Source organism: Odontesthes bonariensis, chromosome 17 (assembly GCF_027942865.1).
Source record: "Odontesthes bonariensis isolate fOdoBon6 chromosome 17, fOdoBon6.hap1, whole genome shotgun sequence".
Taxonomy (NCBI): Eukaryota; Metazoa; Chordata; class Actinopteri; order Atheriniformes; family Atherinopsidae; genus Odontesthes; species Odontesthes bonariensis.
The window spans coordinates 19188589-19207601 of NC_134522.1; the positions used below are offsets into that span (position 1 = coordinate 19188589).

Here is a 19013-nt window from a genome sequence, read left to right on the forward strand (position 1 = left end):
TCATGTACAATTCAACTTTAATGATGCCTTCGCATGTGCCATTTACCCGAGTCATGGGCTTTACTGTGGACTGTGTGCTAATAACCAGCCAGATGGCCCCTTTCCTCTACAGCCTGAAGGATGTGATGTCCATCGTTTTCAAAAAGCATAACAAACACAGAATAGTATTCCACTTCACCTCAGTCCATCTTAAATGAGAAAGTGGCAGCATGAGAGCATTTTCAACCCGCATTTCATCGAATCAGGAATTCCACAACATAATTTGGTCTGTTTTTAATGCAGTGCCGCCTGAGGACTGGACTATTACAACAGCTAAATAATAGTTTATGGCCTTGTACCTGCATACAGAGATTTTTTTATGATATCATGTACCGTAAACAGGAAATCCCCAAATTATTTGCGCAGTTACCTTGAACATTTTTCTCCTTCTTTTATTATCATTATTGTTATTATTATGTGGGACCCTGTGACAGCTGGGATAGGCTCCAGCTTTTCACAGTCCCTGACCTTTTGTACTTCCCCTCTCAGTCCCGATTTGTTGCTTCTCCGGTGTGCTTTTTTTTTGGTGTGTGAATGGTTTGGCTCGGGATGAAAAAGAATTTATGTCCATGGTTAGGTCTTAATCTTTTACAAAATACTTCATGGCAGGAAAGTTACAAATATCTCAATGGTTGGGACGTAAATGTTTTACTCATCACAGGTTGGGTTTATGGTCTCGTCACATAAACGCTCACCTACATGAAACAACAGTCAACGCACACGTTGCCATCTCGCAATTTCCAGCCATGAACTATGACACTACTTTGCTCTGGACATGTGGATAAATGTACCCATTACACATTATGTGTACAACTGGGCTGTTTACAGAATGGTAAATACCTCCCCCATCTTTAGTTTGGAAAAACTTAGCCTTCTTGGTGGTCATTTTATATGTAATCATGTTACTGACTTGTTTTGTGATCTAATTAGTCATGATATGTTCCATTAAGTCATTTCTTAAGACATTACACAACTTTTTCAATCCTTTCTTGCCCCTTTCGCAACCTTTTTTTTCATGCTGCTGAGATAGGTCTTCAGAAAAGAAAAAGAAGCACATAAAATGTCCAGTTTTCAACATATCTTGTAATGTCTCAGAAAAATCAGTTTAAATAGTTGCTGAAATTGATTTTGAAATTCTTGCAGTCTATTTTCAAGATACATTTTTTAAAATAATGCAATGATCTGCAAATCTCATACACCAAAGTTGTATTCAATAGAACAAAGAAAGCATAAAAAGTTCAGAGCAAGACATTTTACAATTTCATGGAAAATATGATCTCATCTTGATTTGATCGCAGAGACAAAGTTGACAAAATGCTAGAAAATAAAGTGGTACTAAGAGGAAACAGCTGGAGGAACATGTTATAAATAATTATGCTAATTGGCAACAGGTCAATAACCTGACTGGGTATAAAAAGAGCAGTCATGATACTGTTGAGGAAATCACTTTATGGGCTCAGGAACACTTCCAGAAATCATTGCCTATGAAAACAGTTGACTGTGCCATCCGATATACAGGTTAAAGCTCTATCATTAACATTGCCATCTTCCCAGGGCCAAAGCTCATTTAAAATTGACTGAGGTAAAATGGAAAACTGTTCTGTGGTCACAAAAATCAACATTTGCAATTCTTTTCTGAAATCAAGGATGCTGCATTCTCCAGACTAAAGAGGAGAGGGAGCGTCTGGCTTGTTGTTAGCTCTGAGATTAAAAATCCTGCATCATGAGCTGGTGAGAATACAGGATTTGTCCGATGGCGAATGACAGGCAGAGCATCACTGTGTGTTGTGTCCTTTTCAATAGAACAATGCTTAATAGTAAATAAATGGAGTTGCAACTATCAATCTGAATGATTAGAAATATCAGAAAAACAAAATCATGTTTGAATGATATGACTGAAGTAAGCAATTAGTTGCTTACTTCTCCTCTCTTTTTGCTCATGGTTCGCCCACACAGGGATGTTAGCATATTCCAACTGCTTGGAATTCCTTCCTGCCGTCTTGGGAGCACACTCTGCATTTTAAAACTTGTTGGGCCCTTTCAAGTTTTATTTGAAAGTATGTAATTACATTCTTGAAGGAATAACAGGTCCCTGGAGTGATTTACATGCTGTATTAAATGTCCTGCTTAAAAAAAAAAAAAGGAAAAAAACCATTGTGAATGCTTTTCATATGACTGCCTCTTGATGGCCTCAAATATTTAGACCTGTAGAGATGCAGTGAAATTTGAATGTAAAGGAGTGGTAACTCGGGGCTCTAAGATTCAGAACTCCAAGTGTGTAAGGTTGTGTATTCTTCACTGTGTAATGTTGGGATAACTGTGGCTGATCCGTGGTGCACTGGTGATTTATGAGGTTAGGCTATTTGCCACCCATAAAATTAAAAAGTCAATCTGCGGTATGATGTGTGTGAATAATTTTTGACACGCATTCTGCTTTCTGTCAGAACCAGTTAGGATGGTACATGACTCTCAAAATTGAGTTAGCAATGCTTTGGAAAACATCTACCTTTCCTTTATTGTGTCTTGGGAAAGTTGAGAATCGAAGCATCTTCTGTCTGAATAGAAACTTTGTACATTAACTTCATAACGTCATTTGGAGACTATTACATAGTCTGACTTGTCCAAAGAGGATTCCAGACATTCAATTTTGTGGCTCTGGTCACAGGATCTCTCAGGGCACTGTATCAGTCTACTGCAATGCATCTTATTTAATTATGTTCTATTCTGGTCAATTTCCATCTATTCAAGTCTAATCTATTTTTCTCTTGAGCTCCGGAACATAACACTTGTGCAGTTCACTATCACTAAGCAGCACCACAGCCGGAGAATTTATTTGGCTACCTCTTAGCTTGGCCTCTTAGGGACTCTGGTGTGGGCAAAGTCAATTCTCCCTCTCAGATTAAAGGAGTGTCTTCAAGTGCCAATCCAAATGGTGATAAAAAAGCTTTTTAATCCATTGAGAAAGTTTCTCAGTGTAACCCCCCAGAGCCCTAGCATCAGGCGTTGCTCCACTCAGGCTGTGTCTGGATAGTGTCGAAGCCCAAGTGTATCTCCCTACACCTTGACGGAAGGAGAGAAAGGCTTAAAAAGCCCCCACCACAACTGCTCTCTTGACCAGCTGCCTTTGATAACATCTGGCAGGGGCAGTTTTGCGGCAGTGACAGCAGGAGATGGACAAACATTAAAGCCCTGTCACTCACAACTCCACATCATTCGATAGAGTTTCAATCTCCTACACTGGAGTGTCACTGATGATCTTGGTTTGTAACCGGCCTGATTATATTCTCCACCAAGAGTGTTATATGAGATGACAGCTTGGTATGGTAGCATTTTCTCTTATTTTGTTCACAAATCCTGCCTTATCATTAGAATAAGTGAGGAGACTCAAGCCCTGTCTGTTATAGGACTGTTCCTTTTTTTGACCGGACTGCAAGGATTAAACCCAGGAAAGATTTCTGTCTTTCAACCTTAACAGTCTTTGTCAAAGGAAACTTGGTGGTGTTTATCTAAGCACCGACGTCTGTTGAGGGAGATGGGCCTGAAAGGATGTCAACCGATCTTTGTTCATGAGAAGGGGGGCTGCAAGTAGTTCGGTGGGGGCAAGAAGTGAGTTTCAACACTGCTCAGACCAGTCCAACATCCATTCCTCTCCATTTTCTTTCTGTTTACTTCTAGGTTCATGAGTTTACATGCCAATTCCATTACAGGGATTAAAATAGTTTGTCCAATCCATCCTCAAACTCAGCTTTCCTTGTCCTTCTCTCTCCCCTTAACCCCGAACACCACTTACAGACTTTCAGGTCCCAGAGCTGGGTTAGGGGATTACAGGACAAGCACGCTGCAGCTCAAGCACCCAAAGAAACATGAGGCAGCTGTGCTGAAGAATGTTCCAATGAGAAATCCTAGCTTTAGTGAAAGCTGAGGTTTGATCAATGGCTGTGGCACGTGTCTGCACTAGTGAACACTCTGGGAGACAAGAAAGAGAGAATGAAGGTGTGTTATGACATCGAGGCTGGGGGTCTATGCGGCTGAGTCACCTCTGAGCTCCTGCTGATTGCTGGGCTGGTGTTCACAGGTGAGTGGCTCCGAGCAGGATTTAGTGACACAGGCACAGAGGTGAGGTCACCCCTCTCTTCTAGCAAATGTTTGAGCAGCAAAATACTGCTGACCTCTTCCCAAAATGGCCAAAGGCAAGTCAGAAGATAAGTGAGCTCCGTGACTGCTCGGTTCACTCGCAGAAAAGAAAGGGGAGGTGAACTCTCCAAACAAATTATATCACAGGAACAAGAGAAAAGAGGCAGTTAGTTAGATGTTTGAAATAACTGTCTTTTTAAAGTTTCAAAGAACCTATATTTGGAATCTTTTCCATCCACACAGAGACCCAGAGTGTTGGAGCAAAGGTTCATACCATGGTAAAATAAGTCACACTCACTGCCGGTGGGTCTAAGGCTACGGCTACACGAAAACGAAACGAGGTTTTTTTTTAAAACGGGTACGAAAATTCTTGCGACCACACGGAAACGCGCTGCTGTCCAGACGAGAACGGATGAAAACGATGAAACGATGCAGTACACACGCCGCTGTGTCACGCCACGCTGTGAGACAATAGAGAAGTGTTAAAATTGGCTCACAGCGTCAACGTGTGACTGACGCAAAAACGTTTTAGCTGTAACAATGGAAACGAAACGAGGCCGTTTTCAAACTTTCCCACTCTGGAACCCGTTTTCAAAAACTATCGTTTTGGGGTAGTGGGAACGCCGGCTCCGTGTGGCCGCGACAGCGAAACGATAAGAAAAAGTATCGTTTACAGTGAAAAACGTTTCCGTGTAGCCGCAGCCTAAGCCACCTGCAGTTGGTAATCTCCTTCAGAACTGAGGGGGTTCAAAGAGGCTAAGTCTGGTCAACAACTGGGAAGGGGCATCTACAACATATCTTGTGCTCCCAGCATCCTGAATAGCTTCTTCTCTTGTAGCAGCTCTGAAGTTACTACAGGCTGCATTACAAGATACTCTGCAACAGTTTTCCACCTGCAATGTGTTGCAAACACAACACAAATCTGACAATGTATTTTAAACAATTTCTTTAAAAAAAGTGTGGAGAAAAGTCAAAGCTATCTCATTGGTAATTACTTAATTTTTTTAGATTTAGTCATTCACCAAAACTTTTATCCAACACACATCCACAAGTGAGGAGCAACATTCAAACTTCAGTACAGTAAGAAACCTTGGCCCATTCATTAAGTGCTAAAACTATTTAAATCTTTTTAAATGACAGAGTACAAGTAAAACAGGTACAGAAGTGCAAAGTAAATGCAGGTTATGCGCGTTGGGGTGTTAAAGTTGTTAAGAAAGGAGGCGTGTTTGGAAAAGATGAGTCTTCAAGAGATTCTTGAGGGAGACACCCTTGCTTCAGTGGCATTATGTAGCTCCTTCCACCATGGTGGAACCACAAATGCCAACAGTCTGGATTAGAACTGCCTTGTGAGTGTTGTGGCAGAGAAGGATGACATACCGATATGAATCCTATAGGAATGAGTTTAGACAGTGGTAACCGTGGCTTGTAGCAGCAGTCTGATTTTTGTATGTTTTAAAGTGCAAAGCAACATGACTTAGAGACAGATGCCACATGATCAGAGTAAAACTAGTCATCAACCATGACACCCAGGTTTCTTGCAAGCTTTGAGGGGAATTAGTTCTTGAAACCATTTTTATGTTGGATGGTATGATTTACCTGGGAATACTCATTTGTAGTGAGGTTTAGTTGAAGGCAGCATTCCTTCATCCATGTGGATAGTACGGAGAGACAAGCTGAGATTCGTGCTGACTTGAGCCGTATCTTTGTTTCTCTATTTTTCCCCCAACACTGGTACATGTACGTGATGGTCTTTATCTTATCTATCCATAACAAATAGTTCCATAGCCCAGATGTTTGTTTAGCTTGTTTTTATGTGGCTGTTTTTTAAGCATGTCTGTGTTTTGCATCTTGTGATCTAAAGCTATGCATGTGTAGTCTTGTCTTGATGGTTGACGCATCTGCAATTTACATACAATCACCCGAAGGTAACATTGCAATCTCATACATCTCAGCATCTTCACATAAACATCCTGCTGTATATTATGCTATTATTTGTTCTCACATAAGAGTTCCAACATAAGAGTTCTCTGCAGCAATTTCCTCCCACTTATTGTATGCAACAAAAGGTGCCACAGAGTTAAGGGAAGTATTATAACATGCCATACTGAAAAGATCGCAAATGTGTTAAATTAGTCACGTAATTGTAGAATATAACATCTCAGTCGTGTCGGGGTACGGCAAGGCTCTATTCAAACTACATGGTGTGGAATATTAACCATGCTGCAAATCAGTGGATATCGTCAAAGATAAAATGAAAAAAAAAAAGTAATACTGTTACATAGTCTGTTTTGATGGCCATCAAAATAAAGTTGTAACTTGCAACTAGTATAATTAAATTCTAATATCATATTAATACTGACAGGTTATATTTATGATCTATGTGCTAAGAGTCAGTAAGCTGGCAGGGTTTTGTTTGGCCAAACCTTCAGCTGTACTCAGAATATCAAATCATGCTGTGAGACCGACGAATAAGGATGCTTGATACTTTTATGACTACACTGATGGAAGGTCAGGTCATCTGCGTGATCAGCCCCAGTCATTAGATCTAAAAAGGGAAAATCCCTGAAATGTGGATTCCACGTGAAAAATCTAAAAGGCTGACCGAAAATAAAGTGTGCATGACGGGGTTTGTGTTAAAAAGACAAAACAGCAATGACATCAGCGGTGCTGTCGAAGTGGGACGATCACAGCTTGCAATCCAGAATGAAGAGTCACGCAGAAGGTAAACGGAAAAAGAATAATGAGCGGCTCGAGTCACAGAACACACATCCTGAAAGCCACACATGCAAAAGCACAGATAGAAATAAATGAATGAAAAAAAATAAGCAAAGCTTATCAAGCTGTATGATGAGCTCTGTTAATCAATGTAGATCAACAAAACAACTGATCAGACTTAAAGGAGCCCAAAAGCTGGAATGATACACATTATTAGGCTCTCAAAACATGAGGGTAGTATGGAAACATGTTATTAGGATCCCTGATAGCTTGATCTACACAAACAACTATTTAGCGGTCATCATTATGGCCTAAGAATACAATGAGCCTTTTTTCTTCTTCTTCCTTTTGGTTCATTTCCAAGAGGAAAGCCTCGACGATCTCACCCTGTTTATTCATGCATTTAATTATCTACCAAATTCACACTACATTTGCCAAATTAAATTCGGTAAAATCATTTGATTTCTTTAATGTATATCATTACCTCTGGCTGGAAAATTTCAGATTGTACCCAACTTATTACACGCTTCCACAACCCTAATTTCTAAGTGAGTGAAAGAAACTATGGTGGCTGAAAAAAGAAAGTATGAAAGGCTCTCATTTGGTAACAGTGTGATGAGCCACAGGTTAGCTTCCTGGGTTTCTTTTCTGTCATTTTTAAAATCTAAATACAGAAATGTAAAATCCACTGCTCTGGCTGTGAGGCACGATGTTTGCTGATATTACAGATTCATATTCATCCAACTGAAGAACTTCTCAAAGCGCTGTCAAAAGTGAATGACTTTTCTATAAACTATTTAGAACATGGGGAGATGAGATGAGCAGTTGGACAACAATATTAAGCAGGAAATGACGCAATGAATATATTTGAAAAGCAGAATAATAATACTCTGATGACAATCTACACTGACGTAGATTTTTTTGTGTGAATGTATGGTAGTGATTTTCTGAATTTTCAGGATTTAATGCAGGCTGTTATTAAGTTGGCTTGTGTGTGTGTGTGTGTGTGTGTGTGTGTGTGCGCACACAGAAGTAAGTTTTTTGAAAGAGTTTTCATCTGGTGTTTGATCATATCAGTGTTTCACAGCTACACTTGTGCGGGAGTTATCCAAAAAACACTCAGGCACTTTAGTTCTCGGCGTGGTCGGAGGGTCCAAGAGGAAGGCTCAGTGGAAAACTCTTCATGTTACACAAGGACATAATTTGGTTGTATGGTGTTATTGATTTAGCTCCGGCTCAAATGAAGAAAAATCTTTCCAAATGAGCTTCTGAGAAAAACATGTTATCAAAATGTCAGTTGTAATATGCATTTACAGTGATTATGATCCATCCAAGATACCCAAAAAAAAAAACAAAAAAAAAACACAACAAAAAAGATCCTCCTCATCCCTCTAGCAAGTGACTGAAGAAATATAACAAATTAAGAATTTGTTAAATAAGAATTTAAATTAAGAATTGTGAAATATATATTTATATATTTATTTATTCGTTCATTCATTCGTTTGTGGTGTAAATAAAGTTAGGTCAAAAACGTTGCACCTTTTAGGGGGCACACGGTTTTATATATTGTGAGATGATTTTTCATGACTATTGGCCCCTTTTTATATATATATATATATATATATATATATATATATATGTATTCAGTTATATGTTATATTTCTTTTTTTTTATTTACTTTTTTTTAACTGTGCTGATCTTGAATTTTTGCCCTTAGTTTTGGAAGGTTAAATGCGGCCAATCAACGCCGCTCAGATTCTTTGCAAACTAATCCCTTTCATCTAGGCTACAGGTACATAGATCTTTTAATTCTGAGATGTTCACCATGCAACGTGCAGTTTACAGTCTGGATCCAATAAATTAAATGCATATGGTCGTTATTAAGGAGTCGAGCTTCGTTCACAGTCACATCACACAGTTTCCTCAAATGGAAAAAAGAAAAAAGAAGAAAAAAAATGCGCGCAGTGAGCTGTCTTTATTTAAAGCGGAGGAGGAGAGAAGGGGGGTTATCCAAGGTGTTTGAGGGAGGTGGGGTCGGGGGCGGAGGAAGAGGAGGCAGAGAGGTCAAATTTGGGCGGACACATCAAAACTGCAAGGGGCCATAGATGCTGGATCATTCTGAGTCCAGCGCACCGCCCGCCCTAACCGACTGTTCTGGAGACGGATAGGAGACCCCGCCGTAGAGCCTGAGAACCGGTCTTAGCTGCTCTTGTCCGTGTAGAGGTGACACTAAAGGATTAATGAGCCAAGAAGGCTCGAGATTTCTCTTTTAAGGCTCATTTCGGCGTGTTTTGTTCTTTTTCGGCGTAACGCCTGGACTGCTTTACACCTTCGTTTTCATATTCGTTCGAGGATACCTGTACCTCTACTGATGGTAAGCGCTCATCAGCTGACACCCTCACACTTATGAAGCATTTGGCTTTTTGTAACAGAACCTATTTTTAAATAATATAAGAGGGACTCTGGGTGACGTTTAACAACTCTTAGTTTTGGTCTGTGGTATTTCTGCGCGTTTGAACGACTTTACCGAGGGTTTAAAAAACATTCCCGACCAAGAAAAAAAAAAAGAAAGAGAAAGACAGCCTCAATGCGTATGGAAGTCTTACAGTCTGCCTTATTGATTGAAAGAGCGAGATTAAGTGAAATAACTGCGTACAGCGCTTTATATCTCGGGCATGTGAAGCTTTTTTGTGGCCGAGACTTGTGCAATGACAAAGCAAGATAGTGAGGTCATTTCTAAACAGAGCGTCCGATTTCCCTGCGCTTCCTTTTCTTCGGGACAATTGAAATAATTGCATTATACCATTTGAACCTTTTCACCAAGTTGAACATCGATGTTGCCCGATTAAACACCTGCATCTGCCTCCTTGACACCCAGGTACGCGTAATACCAACGTTGGAGATGACAGAGTTCAGATGTTTTTTTTTTTGTTTGTTTTTGACATGATGTTTTTGTTTGTTTGTTTGTTTGTTTTATTCTATTTCATTATTTTAACCTATACAAAGTCAGATTTCAGATATGGACTTCCAGCCATAAATCCTGCGTAAACGCGCCGGTTTGTTGAGCTCGTTTCTGTCCATTTGTGATGATGTCTGCTAAAAACAGTAAGTGCCAACACGCAAGAGCAAGTTCCGTTTCTAACCGTAGAGGGAGATTGTTATACAAGGGTGCACGTGTATGAAATGTTTTCAACAGTTTTTAAAGAAGTCCAATTGAGTATTTAATCCTGTAGACTGCAGGGAAGAGGGGAAAGGAACAGGAAAAAAATGAAAAAACGGCCTGCGGGAGCACGCCGTCTTTGGCACTTGATTTACACTGGAACTCAAATGTCTACGCTGCAGTAGAGGGAAAGAAACGCGAAAGATTTGACACAGAAGCATTTGATATTTTGAAAGCCAAATGTAGATCATATTCTTTTGAAACATCCATATCTACCTATCGAAAAAAGGTCTTCTTGTCTTTTACTTGTTTCAGGAGAACGCTGACCAGGTGCTGACTGTTCCACCTGATGTTTTCAATCTGTAACATTTTAAATATCTAACTCATGTGCAACTCTCTGAAAACAATTGTTATTGCCATTTTTCTTTTTCTTTTAAGAATTCATTCCTCTTTTTGTCGTTATTATTGTTGTTTTGGTTCAATTTGACCAGGTGCAAAGAGCAAACTATAGGAATTAATCTCAGAAAAGCCATACAGCTTATTATTAAGTCTTTCAAAAGAAAAAAAAAAAACACTATAAAAGCCCCCAAAAAAACTGTTAATCTGCTCACAATGATCTCACTGACTGTGAATGTTTGAATTTTGAGTCTCTCACTGGGAAAAAAAATAAATTGGATTAAAGTCCTCAATCAGAATAATTCATTTAGAAAATAGCTGAAATTGAAGATGTCTTTTTTTTCTTCTTCCTTTTCTTTCCCCCTCAAATATTAAGTTTAATTTCAAGCCTCAATTCTTGTTCAGATCCTTTTAGCTTTTAGTCAGGGCTGCAATCCTTTCGTGAAAAGGAAGTTAGCTTTTGACATTAGTTATTTCTCAAACTCGTGCAGCTCATTGGAAAAGCAGGGCAGTATTTGGGGAGCCCATAAAAAACAGCGAGCTGCATGTAACAGCATATTAGCACTTACATACTGCAGTTGAATAATAAGGACAATTCCCATGACTATAAACCTGTTGGTAAACTCATGGCAGACATCTAAAATGATCAAATACGGCCATAGATCGTTCCTGTGGTAACCTGTTGCCCCCCCTCCCTTCCTTATTCCCATCTTCCCTCCCACCATCACTGTCAAATTCCTCAGGAAACACATCTGAAGAGCCATGTGCATAGTCTGATCACATTATCTCTGGTCAGAGAGAGACCGAGAGGGAGGGAGGGAGGGGTCGAAGGGGGATCTAGCAAAGCCAAGGGCAGTTGACTGCTACGGCCTAATTGCACCCTGGTCTGCATTTGTCGTGGCAAAATGTGTCTTTTGCCCAGTTGAAATGTTTTCTGAGTGCAATGCTTTTTGAAACATTCTGTAATGCAGGACTTCTGCATTATTCTTTCACTGGTTGATTGAGGGGAGAAAACGTATGAGTGATAAATGTAGTGGGAAATCGATGTGAAAATATGTAAACTCGGAATGTTTTGCCTTTGCTTTTTTTTTTTTGCTTTTTTCATATCTCAGATGATGAAAACAGGCCAGCAACACAAACACACTGACTTTTTCCAGAGCTGAAAGTTACTCCCTGTCTGCTTTACATCTTCTTTCATCATCATCACACCACTTTGAGTGTCTGTCTGCTTTAGCCTGCAGCTTTGTCAGTGGCTGGTTACAGTTACAAGATGTTCTGTATGGTCAGTGTTTTTGAGTGCTATGAATCCCTGTAATCATGGGAGAGGCCCTCACTGTACAATGAACGTTTGTTGTCAGAGATGTGCACACACAGACTCACACAGTCACTCGCACACACACACACGTTTATCCCCGCACCCCATGGGTAATAGAGCTGATCATGTTCTGAGCTCTCCACTCTCTGCCACAGTTCTCACGAATATGCCAGCGGTGGCACACGCTCGTGCGTATTTACAGACGTGCACACCATTCAGCTCACGCACGCGCAACCATGCACCTTAGCCTTTTCACACACACACACACACACTGGATCCAGTGTCATGACCGAGAAAAGAGGGTCAGACTGAGGTCAAAGTCTAATGCTGTTAGGAAAGAGATCCTTGATTGCATGTACAGTGAGCCGTGCAGGGGCTGAGATAATCACACAGATACCAAGCCAGGCATGCTCATACACTGTAAAACACACAGACTGTATATTTTACACAGACACATGCACACACAGTTCCTGGGAATATGCATCCTCTCTCTGTGTTAATGCTTGGGTGCCCTCCAGGAGAACAGGCTCCAAATGATGACCTATGTCGTTCTGGAGTTGGCATGTCTGCTCCATGGTGCTGTTGTTGTGGTCACCCAGAAACTCAGTAATTTTATTAGAGTGATTCAGTAGCGTTTAACACTTTAAATGATGTGTAAAAACTGAATCATTAGACCTGTATAGCTGCGCTTGTTAAACCCGACTGAGGACAGGATGACTGCTTCATTTTTTTTTCTTCTTGCTTCTAAAGGCGTATTTTTAAGATTTTATTTGGAGAAGCTGCTCCTAGTTTATTTAAACAGTCTTGTGGAGCATATTCCAATAAAATATCCTCGGTGCAGTGGTTTCATCAAATTAGGGAGCCAAATATAACCTACGTATACATCAGTGCTGAATGCAAGACTCTCCTACTGATGACAGAGAAGTGCAGAAGGCCTGTCATCAGTGTCACCACGGCTTGTGCGAGCCCTCAAGCAGCACAACGCTGCAAAGGGATGAGGCACTTTTGAGAGGGTCCTTGTCTTAAAAATAAGTGATCTCAGCTGCTTAGAGGGATAAAGGTTGAGTGGGTTCACTTGGAGACGGTTCTTTTATGCATACAGCTTTGGATTGGTGATAGTCAAGTATAACCACCCCTCTGTGCTCAGTGTGCTTCCTTTTTTTTTCTTTTTTTCTTTGACTGTTATCAGTTGTCATTTTTTAACTTTTTATTCAAACAAAATACAAGAATGGGTATTTTCTTTAGGGTCATTTCTAGTATAAATGCAGTGACTGAAAAAGGTGTGTTTTCAGTCCAATGTGAGTGTAAAGCATTAGTGATCTGTTGTCTGTGTTGTGGCACATACCTCCTTACATTCCAGTTACAGCAAATAGCTAGCTTACCCACGAGCCAAAATGATAAGCCTTAAAGAGACACTGGGTCTCTCTCTTACCCACACACACATACACACACGCAAGTTTACACAAAAATACACACATTCTCATGTGCTGGTCTTCAAGTAAATACTATGTAACAACCTCAAGTGTTTGCAGCCGCACTCAGTTTATAGTTTCCTCGTGTTTTTAACTGTATCTTTCAGGAACAGGGTCACTCCAACGTTCTCCTGCAGCCTCCCAACACCACCTAACATTTCCTGGAAGAACGTGTCCATTGCCTGCTTCCAACAAACATGGACTGTTTTCCCATGCTTTATTTTCTGTCGGTAAGTAAGCGGACCTTGGCATTTCAATTCATGGCATGTGACACGTTGCTGCATCTTGCAATTCTCCCCCCTCTCCTCTCTGTCCACTGAATCACTCATTTATGTGGCATTTGTCCAGACTTGAACTGAAGGTCTGTAAGGGGGTGTTGGGCTAGGCGCATGCATGAGGAAGAGCCTTTTCTTTTAAATGTGTTGCAAAATGCCTCAGATTTGTGGTATGGCTTGTTGGGGGAGACTGTGAGGGACAATGGCTCCTCATCGAGTTAAGAATTTGCTCCGACCCCAGGGCTGCCTCTTTTATTTGTCTAATCATAGTGGAGGAGACAAGGGGAAGGGGTGGAGTGAGGAGGAATGGCCTGTCAGATCGCATTAAAAAAGTTGGGTTGTGGAACCAGCTGTTTACCTTTGGAGGATGTTGCAAAAGATAAACAGCAAGTGGTCTATCTGATCGGGGACTGCTTTACTGTAAACAAGGCAGACTGCATTATTAGAGGTAATTAGTCTGTCCCTACTGGGAATAGTTTAAAAAGAGGGTGAAGATGCTATTTTAGAGCTTTCTAAAACCTACATCTACAAAACGACAGAAAAGGAAAGACAGATCTTAGATGGTTTGTGGTCCTTGTCTTTCTTATGTCCTCCCACCCCTCTGCTCCGCTCAGAACTTTCCTAATCTTTTATCTCCCTGTTCCATCTGCCGCTCCCACCAGAGACATCATGATTCCTGGTAATCGAATGCTGATGGTCATTTTAATATGCCAAGTCCTGCTGGGAGAGAGTAACCATGCTAGTCTGATACCTGAAGAAGGGAAAAAGAAAGTACCTGGCCTGCAGGGTCGTTCGGCCGCTCAGAGCCATGAACTGTTGCGGGACTTTGAGGCCACGCTCCTGCACATGTTTGGCCTAAAAAGGCGGCCGCGGCCCAGTCGCTCAGCAACCGTGCCACGCTACCTGCTGGACCTCTATCGACTGCAGTCGGGGGAGGCTGAGGAGCTCGGACACGACATTGCTTTTGAGTACCCAGAGAGGTCAGCGAGCCGGGCCAACACTGTGAGGGGCTTTCACCATGAAGGTAAGAGAAATGAGGGATTCTTTGCATAATCATTTGTGGGCAGGAATGAAAAAGCACAAAAAGGGACAGGAGGCAGTGTCATGATTAATTGGAAGAAAGGTGATCAATCTAAGTGTACAGAGCAAAATACATGACGTCATACTTAAGGTCTTAAAGTCTTTTTCAGAAGAAAAAAAAATCCTTCTGCCTGGAAACATGATTGTAAGGGTGCTCCACCCATCTCACCATAACCAAAGAATCTAAGGATGTGGTCACCAAACACTGTCTACAGAGTGGCAAAAGAATTCCACTAGACAAGCTCTCAAGAGGCTAATTTGACAAAGCTCTGCGTGTTTGGTTAGTAGCTCAAGGAAAAGCATACCTTCATATTACTGACTTATACTTCTCACCCCACCCAACAGAACAGGCTTAAAAAAGCCTGTTCTTGGCTTGGAATTGTAGTGTGCTTCTCTCTCATGTCTCTAGTTTATATGGAAGGCTCTTTTAGAAAGACCTTCCTCACTGTGCAATTATCTTTAATGCTACTCTGCAGCCTTCTAAATAAAGTCCTTACTGCCAACAATGTGGGTGATGAGAGAAGACGCTGCAGCTCTCTGGAGAGATGGAAAAAACAGTCTCAGAGGCTTTGTGTGATAGAGGAGTTTCTGTTTATTGTGACTGCTTAGCTGCATTACAAATGCAGATTTTTTCACTTAAGGTTTTCAGAACGTTCAAAAGCATGTCTATGTCTAGTCTGCTTAAAAACAATATTCCGACTGACCGAAAGAGACAGAGAAGATGTGACAAACTAGTGAGAAACTAGTCATGTGGCAGAGTGAACCGTGAAAACCCCGGCAGGATTTCAGGGCTACGGAACGTGTCCGGCCTCCAGAGAAGTGATGAAGCAGGGATGTGTTCGTCATTAGATATAATTAGGCTCGTCAAACACACTGCTAGTAGTAGTACACGCCAACTTACGCTAACCCAGCAGCGTAAAGAGACTAGTTTTGCTGCTGGAGAAGGAGCTTCTGCCTGTGATGCAATGTGTATGTGCACACGTGAGCTGTGTATGGGTTTTTTCTCCTCTCCTTTGCTGAACTATGTTAATAATACGCTTTGAAGCCTTTCGAGTGCGAGGGCTCGCATCCATGGAAGCACCGTTGTGCGATAGTGTGACTGATCTGTCCAAAACATTTGGAGGTTGTACAGTGTGCAGCAGATGGACAGTTGGTTGAGGAGGAGAAAATGTTTACAGCAAAGGCAAACCATTCATCCAGAATTCAGCCCGAGAGATGGTGTTTTTTTAATTTTTTTTTTATTGACTGGGTGTAACAGCAATCATAAATTTAAAATGAGTTTGTCAATTGGACTACGAGGCAGACAAGACATGTGAAGCAGAGTGTGTTGAACATGTGAAATTTTGAATATGTTTTGGTACACTGCCTTCCCACACAAATCCTCCTTTCCCATGAGCTTTGAATAAATGAGATTCTACTGTATTGTCTGACTCCTTAATGATTATTCACGATGAAAATGATAAATGTCTTAAGTGAACAGACTGCAGAGCTAATCAAAAACACAGCAGGTTTTAATAATGAGAACCACCTGGGTAAGATTAGGGCCTGGGTGTGAAATAACAGGGGTGGATTGAGCAGGAAAATAGTAGACACAACATTCCTTTCCCCAACAATGGTGATCTTGCCAGAAATCTGCAGACTGTGCGTGGAACAGGGAGCCTCCACTGTGTTTATACTGTAGCTGTGGTACGTTAATCACCACCCTCCTTGTAATGCATGTTTCAGCAAAGTGCTCAGAGAAAGGCATTGAGAGAAGGGCATGATAATCCTTAAATATAGATAAGGAAGCATAGATGATATATATTTATATTCCTGACTACCCTAGAGGACTTGAGGAGTCTGCATGTACATTCTTTGGTGTCAACTAAGCTATGTTAGGGTTTAGGAAGTGTGAGGTTAGTACAGATAGGAACCTCACAACTGTGTTTCATAGATTTATCTGCTGGTTCTCTCAGAACTTGGACAAACACAGAATACAAATAGATGAAAAAGAGATATGTTCATGTGAACTTACCAGAATATTTTTTAATTTACAAGATATATATATATATATATATATACACACATCTGAATCAACTTTGTGAGTTTTCTTTCTACATGTTTGACATATTCTGTACTGTATATTCTGTACTTTAGCAAACTTCTCATTCTTTTTTCTTTCTCATTTTCAGAGCACATGGAGAGGATGCCTGAGCTGGATGATGGAGAATCCATGCCTCTTCGCTTCCTGTTCAACCTCAGCAGCATTCCAGAGGATGAGCTGCTGTCCTCTGCAGAACTAAGGCTCTACCGTCATCAGATTGATGAGATCATTGCTGAAACCCTCTCAGAGGACCAGGGGCTTCACCGTATAAACGTATATGAGGTGCTGAAACCACCGCGGTCTGGGCAGCTTATCACACAGCTTCTGGATACGCGGCTCGTGAGCCACAACACGACGCGCTGGGAGAGCTTCGACGTCAGCCCTGCTGTGCTGCGCTGGACTCGTGAGCGCCTCCCTAATTATGGACTGGCTGTGGAGGTTCTGAATCTCAACCAGACGCTGCGCCACCAGGGCCGACATGTCCGCGTAAGCCGTTCACTGCACCAAGAGCCTGGAGAGGACTGGGAGCAGCTGCGCCCTCTCTTGGTGACTTTTGGCCACGACGGCAAGGGTCACCCGCTGACCCGCCGGACCAAGCGCAGCCCTAAACAGCGGGGCCGTAAACGTAACCGCAACTGCCGGCGCCATGCACTATACGTGGACTTTAGCGATGTAGGTTGGAATGACTGGATAGTGGCACCTCCTGGTTACCAGGCCTATTACTGCCACGGGGAATGCCCCTTTCCTCTGGCAGATCATCTGAACTCAACCAACCACGCCATTGTTCAGACACTGGTGAACTCTGTGAACAACAACATTCCCAAGGCCTGCTGTGTACCAACAGAGCTCAGCGCCATCTCTATGCTCTACCTAGATGAACACGACAAGGTGGTCCTAAAAAACTACCAGGAAATGGTGGTGGAGGGCTGCGGCTGCCGCTAACACACAAACTTACAAAATTTTGGACTTGGACTGGCGACTAGACATAAGTAACATGGACGCTAAAACAAATCAGAAGGTCTTTAGTCCAAAAATGTTCACGTGGACCCTTATTTATAACTTTTATGAGGTTTATGTTTGTCTCACTTTTTTTTTTTTTTTGTTTCTTTGACAATATGATCATTTATTTTGACAAAATATATATATTTATATCTACATATAAAAAATAAATTGAGTCATTATTTTAAACATAAAAGCTGTACAACTTTTCATAATGTACATTAGATTGTATAAGTTTTTTATTGAGAAAATAGTAAAAACACTCTAAAAAGTAAAGTTTATTTACTGGTAATATTTATTGCTTTCATATTATATACAGGAAAATAAAAACACAGATTGCTTCTTATGACACATCCAGTCATATCACAATATGTACCCTTTGTGTGTTTGCAGAAATTGGAGTACTGCCTGAATTTTTCTCACAACGCTGCTTCTTAAGAAATCGATTGAAATGAGAAATGTACATTGGCTTCATTTAACTAGTTCACAACCAAATCAATCTGATTATCTTCAGCGAGGTCCTTAAAACCAAATCAATTTTTACCTCAATGTACATTACATGTAATAACTTTTTACAATAAGGAATTATAGAAATAAAAAAGTGACACTAAATCCTTATTACTTTTGCTACTTGAATTTGGAATTAAAAATAGCTTGAACTACTTTTTAATTTCATTACAATTTTGTTCATATCGCTTTTTTTTTTTTACCAAAAAGAGAGAAAAGAAGAAAATCGTCACATGATCTGTTTTTCCTAAATTAATGTTTTGTGTTTGCTTTTTTAAAAAACATTTTAACCTGTATCTTACCAACTCAGAATGAATCGTCCACTGTTCAGCCAATTCTTACCATGTGATCCTGAATTTTCTCAACAGTATAGAATGCATTTTGACAGCAGAAGCTTTTACAGAAGTGGTATGCCATTTCAAAGCTGGTGGGTCTTTGGGTTAGAGAGCCTTATTGTTCTCAAATTTCACTTTTATGTCAATTAGGCTAACATACGGTGGTTGGATACTCGCTAATCCAATTGCAGCCAGGGTTTGTTGTTCAGCCTGACTGTGTGAGGGTGATTCTATTGTTCCTGACGTCCCCACATTGGGGGCATGATTGTGGCTGATGCGTCCTGCCCTCATACAAGGCGGCTGAGTCCTCAGAAGAATCAAAGGTTAGACGCTCTGTCTCCTGCCTTTGTCTTCAGCGACTCAAGCCGGCAGAGCAAAGACGCCTGTCTCCAACCTGTGCCCCATCACACAATAGGCTTCTACATCACTTATTTACAAGCTGACGGCTGGCCCAAATTATATGATAATGTTTAGAGAGCGACTCCTTTGAACTGCTGGGGGAC

The 19013-nt window shown here is 41.0% G+C and overlaps 1 protein-coding gene across 1 annotated transcript; it reads left to right on the forward strand.

Moving 5' to 3' along the window:
• The first annotated feature begins 9103 nt into the window (after positions 1-9103).
• bmp4 (bone morphogenetic protein 4) lies at positions 9104-17699 on the forward strand. The gene is made up of 4 exons (XM_075447545.1): positions 9104-9262; positions 13339-13461; positions 14169-14530; positions 16758-17699. The coding sequence occupies exons 3-4, from the start codon at positions 14176-14178 to the stop codon at positions 17609-17611; spliced, it is 1209 nt and encodes a 402-aa protein (XP_075303660.1). The 5' UTR covers positions 9104-9262; positions 13339-13461; positions 14169-14175; the 3' UTR covers positions 17612-17699.
• Positions 17700-19013: the final 1314 nt, after the last annotated feature.

What these genes read in the sequence shown, in the direction of transcription:
- bmp4 (XM_075447545.1), top strand. Translation starts at nt 14,176, where the DNA reads ATGATTCCTGGTAATCGAATGCTGATGGTCATTTTAATATGCCAAGTC. An exon ending in GAGGGGCTTTCACCATGAAG is followed by an intron (nt 14,531 to 16,757) that starts GTAAGAGAAATG and finishes TCTCATTTTCAG; the next exon opens with AGCACATGGAGAGGATGCCT.